Consider the following 10,697-nt stretch of genomic DNA (forward strand, 5'->3'; position numbering starts at 1 on the left):
GGTTACCGGTTAGTGATTATGATCTTAAGCATGGGGCTCTGGTACATAAGTTGGTGGAGCCCCTTTCTTTAACCCAATTGTAGCTGTGGGGGATTGGATCGTGACCCACCCTACCAAGTTCAGCACCAGATACCTCTGAACCAACCAACAATGGGCATATTATTAGATTTTTTTTTTCTGCATGTTTCGCAAACCTCTTTATTTTGCTGGGGTTAAATGACCGTGTGAGAGTCACCTAGCCCGGAATTTCATACAACTAGAGAACAAAGCAGAAATTTGTATGATCATTCATTTATTTTCATCGGTCCCCTACGTAGAGCATGCTTAAGCCGGAGCTGATTGCAAGGATAAATTACTTAAGGACTTATTTGGAACAAAAATTAGGGCCACAACATATGGGGTATCGGGATCGACTCTTATAATCACGAAGCCTACGGTGTCAAGACGATATCGATTTTTAGAAAAAGTTTTCCCAAATCTTTTACAACCTGTCACAAACCTGTCTTATAGCTTGAATATTCAAAATATACACTATTTTCTTTGCTCACAATTTTTTTTGGTAAGGCTAAAGAAATGGGAGAAGTACAGATACACCACATAAATGACTCGTCAAACACATGTTATTTTATTGAAAGAAAAGCAAACAACTAAAATACACAAAACATACTGAAAATAAAGGAAAGTGATAAAAATCTCCTCCCACATTTAAACCGAACATTGTCCTCAATGTTTCGATATGAGATAGGGTAGGAGTAACCTGAAAAAGAGAGAACTATGGCTGATCACCGACACCGTCACCGCCCTGGTCAGGATGTCTGGGTCGACGACTCCTGCTATGACGGATAAGACCTTCCTACAGCTGCCTAGAGCGACCAAAGAGAGGCCCCTGGTTGGCCTCGATAAGTGCAAAGTGCCGCTCATTAGCCTGTTGCTGGCGCTGCTGCTCATTAGTGATCGCAAGCAAGGACTCCGTGATAGTCCGATGTGCTTGCTCAATGCGCTATTGAGAGGCTACCATTAAACTCATATTATCAGTCAATTGTTGGTTTATGGTATTTAGAAGGGTGCCATGCCTTTCGTCCCGAGCCAGGTGCTCGCGCCATATCTCCTCAGTGATATAAAAACCAGGAGTGGTACCTGCAAAATTGTCAGAAGAAGAAGGTGTAGTGTGTGCAGGTGATGTAGTGTGTGTAGGAATATCATGAGTAGGGGATTGGTCGCGTTGGTCATACTCATCATCGGTCCCTTGCCCATCGTCCATAGGGACATTAGGTGGCAAAGGACCGGTAAAAGGTGGAGCATCGAGATCATATGTCTAGTTCCTTGCATGTCGCATATCTGTACGCTGAGAGCAAGGTAAAACAACACTCAGTATAGTGACACCATGGATCATGAGGTTATAACCGCCTGCTCGTCGCACCTTGCATAATTTCATATCCTTCAAAAATTTCAAGTTAATGGTGTGGTGAGGGAGCGGTTCTAAGGTAGCTAACTCAGCATTGAGATTTAGTGCTCTAGCAATAGAAGTAATTAATCCACCAAAAGAAATGGTTCCTCCCTTTTTCAAAATGGCGGACATATGTGCAAGCATAAAAGGAACAGGATTGATCCTTCGATTAGTAAGGCAACCCTGTAAAAATAGCAACTCGCGAGCATTGACTTTATTAGAATTTTCCCGACCAAAAATAGTACATGCCAAAAGATATTGAAAAATACGGATGGTCGGGTTATGAATAGTGGAGGCTAAAATTCCTTCAAAATAAGTGGCAGCCACATTTGATAATTTATTCCAAAAGTTAAATGCTTCGAGTGCCCATTCGGTATCTAAAGGTGTCTCACAAATGGCACCCTCTCCGTAAGGCATTCCTAATAAACCTGCTAAGGCATCGGTAGTGTACTCATATTCAACGTTGAACATTCTAAAACATACGGTACCAATCGCGCTAGCAGTGCCAGGATGAACGATGTAAATTAGGGAACTTAGAAATTCCCTGGTCATCCTATCATAGGTGGGTTCGTTATTAGCAAAAATCTCATACAGTCCTAAATTATCTAGCATATAAAAAACTCTATGATACGTCCCTAAAGTATACAAACAGTCCTCATCTACATACCTGGTGGCGAGAATCTCCCGTGTTTGCAACTTCTGTAAAATTTTGTTCTGACGCTCTCCAGGTTTCCCTCCGCGAAGGATGATATTGTTGAATTCCATTCCAGCCATTGATGGCGAGTTAAGAGAAAATGGGTTTTTATGGTAAGGAAGTGAAAACGGGATTGTAGTGGGTTTTTGGTGGAAGAAATTGATGAGTAAAGTTTGGGAATGATAATGGGTTGGAGTTAGAATGATGAAGTTGGGATTTTTCATGGACTTCAATGGAGGTGGAAGGAGGAAAAAATGGGTTTTGAGAGGTTGAAGGAGGCAAAAATGGGGGATTTAGGGATTATGTCCCGTAAATGGTACAGACCCCATGGCACCCGCCATGAGGCTATGGCGCCCGCCAAAGACCAAATTGTTTATCTATCGATTACTATTGTTACAATGTTTATCTAAGGCGGTACAAATGAGATATTGAGGTCGCAAAATAACAGTAAATAAAGAAAATGATAAATATAGGGCAGATAAAAATAGGCTTGAATGTATTTCACGTCAGTTAAACGATGCTTCGATTATCTAAATAGAACTACTTATGGGGCAATATTTTCTACTCTTGAAAAGAATCCATTTAACAGGAACTGTCACTTTCGCGTATTCAGAACCGAGTTTACCCTTAAATTAAGGCCTTTTATTGTCACTTATAAAAGGTGCGCAGAACGCTAAAGTAGTAAACCTATTTTTAAGAAATAAGACTCGTAAGCTTAGTTGAAAAGTAATTTTGATTCGGAAAGTTTACCCAAGGAGTTTCCTGATTTTAAATCTATCAACGCGTCCGAAAACAGTTTCAAAAATCGTTTTTCCTTAAAGTGATAAAAAAATCCTAGTTAACTAAGCTAGGGTGCTTTCGCACTCCTTGAGTAGTTAAAAATTAACCAAGTTTGTTTCAGAAAAACTCAAATTAAAAATCAAAACATCCCCTAAAGCATTTCTACAAATGCAATATGTGAAACATCTCTTTAACTGTGATCCTTACATTCTAACCTTTAAAAGATTTAGCCAGACATGGTAATACAAACAAATAAAATGATATTGAACATGATGAATAGAAGTTTAGAATGTAAGGCGTGAAGAACAAGTAAAACGTGTAAAACAATTAAAACGAGCAATAAAGATAATGGCGAGAAAATAAAATAAAGTAAAGACAATGGCAGGAAATTAAATAAAGTAAAGCATGACAAGGAATTAAATAAAGTAAGGCATGGCAAGTAAAATAAAAAGGCGATTAAATTAGCTCCAAACGGAGTCTTTAAATCTGATAAAAGGAACTAAATGAACCTTTGACTTTGAAAATAAAAATGACGGCAAAATCAAAGGCTCCAACTCAATTACAATAAGGTGCGATAACCCCTCGATGTGACGGATTACCGCTTTTACAGATGATATTATAGTCTTAGTGTTGTAAACTAAGTTGGATGATTTGGAAGTGAACTAGAACGATCTATTTATAAAGGAACTCAACAGCATGCAAAGACCAGGATGCTCTTCAACTTCTCTTTAGTGGGATTGTGGAATTCAAAGGTGGCTCCCGCCACCCCTCCATGGCGCCTGCCATGTGAGTAAATGGGGAAGTTCATGGGATCGTGGGAGTTTCCTCTTGGTTGAGGACTGATGTGTCATGGATTCTCCTATAGCGACTGCCATGCAGAACGCCACGAGTACAATATTTGCCAAAAACCCTATTTTTTGGGTCTTTTTGCTTCGTTTTTTCTACAAAGGTCCTGAAAGAGCTAAATACCTGAAAAAAACACAAAAGAGAGCATAACACAAGCAAAATGATAATAAAGACCTAATAAACATGTGAAATCTGAGTCAAATATGCGGTGTGATTCAGCGTGATCACAATTTCAGAAGACCAAGACCCAAGGGAGATCGCTCAGAATCAACTTCCATAAGCAAATCAAACAAAGAGGTAACATGCTATGAATGTAAAGAAACAGGTCATTAGAGAAATGAATGTCCAAAGCTCAAGAAAGAAATCTCTAGAAGAAAAGGATTCAAGAAAAATTCCTTCAAAACTAAGAAGGGACTCATGGCCACCTGGGACGACTCTGAATCTGATTCCTCAAACTCTGACTCTGAAGAAGAACAGGAAAATGTGCATTCATGGCTACCACATCTAGAAACTCATCGAGAGAGAATCTGATCCTGAAGAGGTATTTTCTGATCTTTCTCGCTCCGACCTTGAATCATGTCTTTCTGAATCTCTAAACTGATATCAGAAACTTAACCAAAAATTTAAAGCGCTAAAAAGGGTCCTTGAAGAACCATTGAAGAATGTGATAAGCTTGAGATAACAATTTTTGAATTAAAGGATGATATTATGATTGTGACAAGAGAAAAGGAATCTACAAATAAACAATGCTTAAAACTTGAAGAAGCTTTATCTCAAGCCCCACAAACTTGTAACACAATTATATATGAATATGAAAAGGCTTTTCAAAGGTTTCTGAAAAATGGGATGGAAAGAAGCAGAATGGCCTCTATGATTTATGGAGTCAGTCAGAATAAGAAAAGAGGAATAGGATATGATTCTAATGAATAAAAACACATATCTTCTGTAGATGACAAACCTAAATCCCCATTTTCTTATCACTACACACATGCACAAACACAACGTTTTATCAATGCTAGAAAACCCAAAGTTTTAAGAAACTCTGGGAGAACTAATCACAAAGGACCCAAAAGATTCTGAGTACCAAAGGATTAGATAGTTTATGTTGCAGATATCCTATGCAGCAGAGTTAAGACACCAATCTTGGTACCTGGACTTTGGGTGCTCGCGACACATGAAGGGAAGAAAGCATATGTTCCAAAGTCTGGAACTTAAGGATGCTAGCTTCGTAGGTTTCAGAGGAAATCAGAAAGGAAGAATCAGAGGCTCCAGAACTATTGGTAATGGATCTCTTCCTTCTATATCTGATGTTCTATATGTAGAAGTATTAATGTATAACCTGTTATCAATAAGCCAATTAAGTGATAACGGTTATAATATAATCTTTAATCAAAAAACATGTAAAGCAATTAATCAGAATAATGGAACAGTCCTATTCACTGGCAAGAGGAAAAACAACATTTACAAAATAAATCTTTTAGATCTAAAAGATCAAAATTTAAAATGTTTAATGTCGGTAAACGAAGAGCAATGGGTATGGCATAGACGCTTGGGCCACATTAGCATGAGAAGACTTCCTCAACTAAATAAACTCAAGTTAGTCAGAGGTCTACCTAAACTGAAGCTTTCTTCAGATGCTCTGTGTGAGGCATGTCATAAAGGAATATTTTCAAAAACATCTTTTAAAAATAAAAATGTTGTTTCTACCTCTATGCCTCTGGAACTTCTCCACATTGACATATTTGGACCTGTCAAGACAGCTTTAATCAATGGAAAGAAATATGGACTGGTCATTATTGATAATTTTAGTCGTTGGACATGGGTAAAATTTCTAAAGCACAAGAAATGAGTCTCACTCTGTATTCACTAGCTACTGTTCTAAAGTGCAAAACGAATTTGACTCTAAAATCATCAGAGTCAGAAGTGATCATGGTGGAGAATTCAAAAAATAAGTTCTTTGAAGAACTTTTTAATACTAATGGAATATCCCATGATTTCTCCTTCCCTAGAACTCCACAAAAAAATGGGGTTGTAGAGAGGAAGAATATGACACTCCAAGAAATGGCCAGAACCAGGATTAATGAAACAAATGTGGCTAAGCACTTTTGGGCTGAAGCAGTAAATACAACGTGCTATAGTCAGAATAGAATCTCTGTAAGACCTATTCTGGAGAAGACTCCTTATGAACTATGTAAGGGAAGAAAACCCAACATTTCTTACTTCCATACTTTTGGATGCTCCTGCTTTATTCTTAACACTAAAGAACATCTGAACAAGTTTAATTCAAAAGCACAAAAAATTATTATGTTAGGATACTCAGAACGCTCTAAGGGCTACAAAGTATACAACACAGAAACCAAAATTATGGAAGAATCAATACATTTCAGATTTGATGATATGATTGACTTTGAAAAGTCAATGTTAGTTGAAAAACTTGAAAATTTGGAGATAACTCTTGTAGGTTCTGACGAAAAGACTAAAGGATCAGAGGAAGCTGAAAAGCAAAATCCAGAAACAACTGAAATCTCAACTATTCAAAAAAGAACAAGAAATCGTCCAAACATTTCTGAAGAATTGATTTTGGGAAACAAGGATGAACTTGTCAGAATAAGGTCTACATTCAAAGTATCTGAAGAAACTCCTCTGGGATTAGTATCTCTGATTAAGCCTACTTCCTATGATGAGGCACTTCAAGAAAATGAGTCGATTCTGGCAATGAAAGAAGAACTTGATCAACTTTCAAAGAATGACGTATGGGATCTGATCCCAAAGCCAAAAGGAATTCATATCAATGGAACAAGATGGCTATTCAGAAACAAATTAAACGAAAAGGGAGAAGTAGTCAGAAATAAAGCACGACTGGTGGCACATTGTTACAGTCAACAAGAAGGCATTAACTACAACGAAACCTTTGCTCTAGCTGCCAGGTTAGAATCCATTCGCTTACTTGTATCATTCACGGTAAATCACTCCATCAAATTATATCAGATGGATGTCAAGAGCGCATTTCTTAATGGTTATATGTCAGAGGAAGTGTATGTTCATCAACCTCCAGGTTTTGAAAACTCTAAATGTCTAAAACATGTTTTTAAACTAAAAAAATCCTTGTATGGTCTAAAACAAGCTCCTAGAGCTTGGTATGAAAGACTAAGCAACTTTCTTCTATAACATGACTTTATTAGAGGAAAGGTTGACTCTACACTTTTCTATAAAAACATTAGAAATGATCTCATGATATCTCAGATATACGTTCATGATATAATTTTTGGTTCAGCTAACCCCTTTGTTTGTCAAGAATTTTTTGAGCTAATGCAGGCAGAATTTGAAATGAGTTTAATGCAAGAACTAAAATTCTTTCTGAAAAGCTACATATGTATATCAAAGTAAATACATAAAATACATTCTGAAGAAATTTGAAATGTCAGAATGCAAACCAGCAAAGACACCCATGCATCCAACCTGCATTCTAGAGAAAGAAGAAGTAAGTCAAAAGGTCTGTCAGAAGCTCTATCGTGGTATGATAGGGTCTCTTCTCTATCTGACAGCCACTCGACCAGATATTCTGTTTAGTGTATGTCTTTGTTCCAGATTCCAATCATATCCAAGGGAATCTCATTTAACAAGAGTTAAAAGAATCCTAAGGTATATGAAAGGAACACCTAACCTTGGCCTGATGTATGAGAAAACATTAGAGTATAGGCTCTCTGGATATTATGGTGCAGATTATGCAGGGGACAAAATGGAACATAAAAGCACATTTGGAAATTGTCAATTCTTGGGAAACAATCTTATATCTTGGGCCAACAAAAGGCAATCAACCATTGCTCTTTCTACTGCAGAAGCAGAATATATATCAGCTTCAGTATGCACTACTCAGATGCTCTGGATGAAAAATCAACTAGAAGACCTTCAGATATATGAGAGTAACGTTCATATCTTCTGTGATAATACTGTTGCCATTTATTTAAGTAAGAACCCTATTTTGCATTCCAGAGCTAAGCACATAGAAATAAAACATCATTTTATCAGAGACTATGTTCAGAAAGGGGTAATATCTTTAAAATTTATAGATACATACCATCAATGGGCTGATATCTTCACAAAACCCCTCACTGAAGATAGATTCTCATTCATCTTGAAACACCTGAAAATTGAAAATTGTCCAGAATGAATCAAACATGCTTCTCTGAAATAGCAAAATAAGGCTCTGAAAATAACATCTGGTATCTGAATCTGACTCTAATAATTCTCCCAATTAGAAGCCATTTGAATCATAAATTCTCAGGATCCAATCCCTTGGTATTCCTGAATATCAGATAGATCAACATGTGGGGTCATCTTGTGTCTGACCTTGGATCTTCTAGACAACTGTCTAGCAGAAATTAAGAGATAGACCCTTGAGATCTTATTGAGCAGTGTGCTGATTTATGGATTAGACTTCTATCATTACCTATAATCAATGTCTCCCCTAAGCATGTCAACTCTTTTCCTGTGCCATCATTAATTTTAACTATTCATATTCTATCTAACGTTGTCGTTTTGCATGTCTTTTAATTGTACTTTTAGTTTTCACATTTCACACTTTCATACTTTTCACTCACATCCTACACAAACCTCCCTCTTTCTCAAGCATCCTCAAAGTTCTTCATCCTTCAACAATTTTATATTCTTAATGGATTCCTAGCAACAATTCGTCTACAACTATTCTAAACAGATGGAATCAACGGAATAACTTCCCAGTTCCTCTCATCAAACACTTTGAAACACCTTCCTCTAACCTCTCATCTCTCCCTCTCCAAAAATTTAACCTCACCACCAGAACCTTACCCATCTCTGAACCAGAAATGTTCAATGAACCAATTTCACCACCCTCTTCAACACCCTCATCCCCACCTTACTACACCATCTCCTCTGACTCAGAACCTTATGATCCCCAATCTCTCACCTTGGCTCAACTTCAGGCTCGTGCACTTGCCACACAACAAAAATCTGAACCAGAAGCCAACATTCCTCCACCACATGAACAACCAACAACACCACCATCTGAACAACCCACACCACCACCATTTGAACAACCAACACCACCACCATCTGAACAACCAACAACGCCACCATCAAAACAACCAATAACACCACCATCTGAAACTCCCATTGTAACACCCTTTGAAAACATTATTATCCCTACCTCTGAACCTCCCACTGAAACTACCCACACACCACCGGCATCTCCATCCCCCACTCCTGAACCAGAACCTACCTTCCCCACCCTAGAAGAAGCAATTACTTTATTTGTTGAGTCTTTAGTGGAGAAGATCAGATCGCTATCTGAAAATTCTGGTATTAGTGACAATCCCTCTGCAGTGAGGATTCACTATAACAGAGTGATCAGATGGATGACCTCTGAGGTTTTAAAACTGAAAGGCCTCTTTGAACAAGTCCGCAGCGACTTCATTAGAGAAGCTGGAGAAAGGCTGCAGGCATGTCTAGTCAGAGAGGCAGAAGAGAAGGCCAAAAGAGAAGCAGAAGAGAAGGCTCGTCTAGAAGAAGAGAAAAGGGTCAGAGAAGCTGCAGAGAAGGCTGTGCTGCTGCGGCTGCTGCTGAAGCGGAAGCAAAAGTAAAAGCTGATGCTGAAGAGACAACACACATAGCTGCGAAAGAAGTTGCAAAGGCAAGTAATGATGCTCTGACTCAGGGGGAGCAATTTCACTTTGATTTTTCTCCTCTTGTCTCGAAAACTCTAGAAGAGGTGCAGAAGGAGCAACAGATAGTGAGAGCAAGACTGGATCTACAGGACTCTGTCAATAACAACATTCATAACCTGCTAACTCAGTTGCTCCAAAGGATGCCTTTGCCTCCGAAGGAACTTAGGCTTTGCTTGTTGCTTTCCTCATTTTTATGCTATGTACTCCGTGTTCTCTCTATTTTGAATTGCTGCTTATATGTACCTCCTTTTTTCTCATATATGAAACTGTTTCCTTTGACCACTTTTTATGTGCTAAGTCTTTTTGAGTCTGACAAAAAGGGGGAGAATAAAAACAGCTCTGATGAAAATATATCTAAGCCTCTTGCTGCACTGCGCACATTAATCTATCATGAAAACTCTAAGTTACGCATGATAACAACTAAGGTAAAAACTAGGTGCCACACAAGGAAAATCTGGTAAGAACTTCTGAAAAATACTTATGGTCTATCTCAGGGGGAGTCGTCACTCATCTGACTCTGAGATGTTATTTTCTATTCATGCTGATAGTATCATTGTTTCATCATCACTCTGAAGTTTTTGTCATCATATAAAAGGGGGAGATTGTAAGAACAAAATTCAGTGTCTACAATTCATCTCTAAGATTTTGATGATAACAAAGGATGAAACAAAATGGTAACCTAACAAAATTTATCTAAGTGTTCAGGACTCTAATCAAAAAGAGGCCAAATAGACATATATCAGATACAAACACAAGTTCAGAATGACCACTTAGAAGGTACCCAAGCAGAAGTTCTGACTCTGAACAAAGGAAGCGTACAAAGCTCAACGAAGAAAGAGATATCAGACACTCTGAAGTGGAAGAGCGCACTCTAGGATCTGAAGGTTTCACACTCTGACGTAATCAATCAGGAAGACATCAACAACCTCTAAAGTCAGTCAGCTGTAAACAACTATCTGAAAATGTATATGCTGAATAGAAACTCTGAATATTGAACACTCTGATTTAGAAATGATCAGTAAAGTCTTAGTTACGAAGCCTTCCACTTATGGCAAGAATCTATTTTTGAAAGAAAGTTAAAGCGCCCCAAACTGCTATAGAAAGAACACAGAGATTAATGACATTAATCACCATCATTGCCAAGATCCTTTCATCCAACGGTCCCTTCATCAAACCCCTATACATAGGATGGTCATCTTCACAAAAGAAAAAAAAAACACACTAGAAT

The 10,697-nt window shown here is 38.0% G+C and overlaps 1 protein-coding gene across 1 annotated transcript; it reads left to right on the top strand.

The window, feature by feature from the left end:
- Positions 1-8,611: 8,611 nt before the first annotated feature.
- On the top strand, positions 8,612-9,385 carry LOC127104109 (vegetative cell wall protein gp1-like). The gene has a single exon (XM_051041319.1). It carries the CDS (start codon positions 8,612-8,614, stop codon positions 9,383-9,385), a length of 774 nt encoding a protein of 257 aa, XP_050897276.1.
- Positions 9,386-10,697: the final 1,312 nt, after the last annotated feature.

This window comes from Lathyrus oleraceus, chromosome 1, assembly GCF_024323335.1.
Source record: "Lathyrus oleraceus cultivar Zhongwan6 chromosome 1, CAAS_Psat_ZW6_1.0, whole genome shotgun sequence".
NCBI classification, from domain to species: domain Eukaryota; kingdom Viridiplantae; phylum Streptophyta; class Magnoliopsida; order Fabales; family Fabaceae; genus Lathyrus; species Lathyrus oleraceus.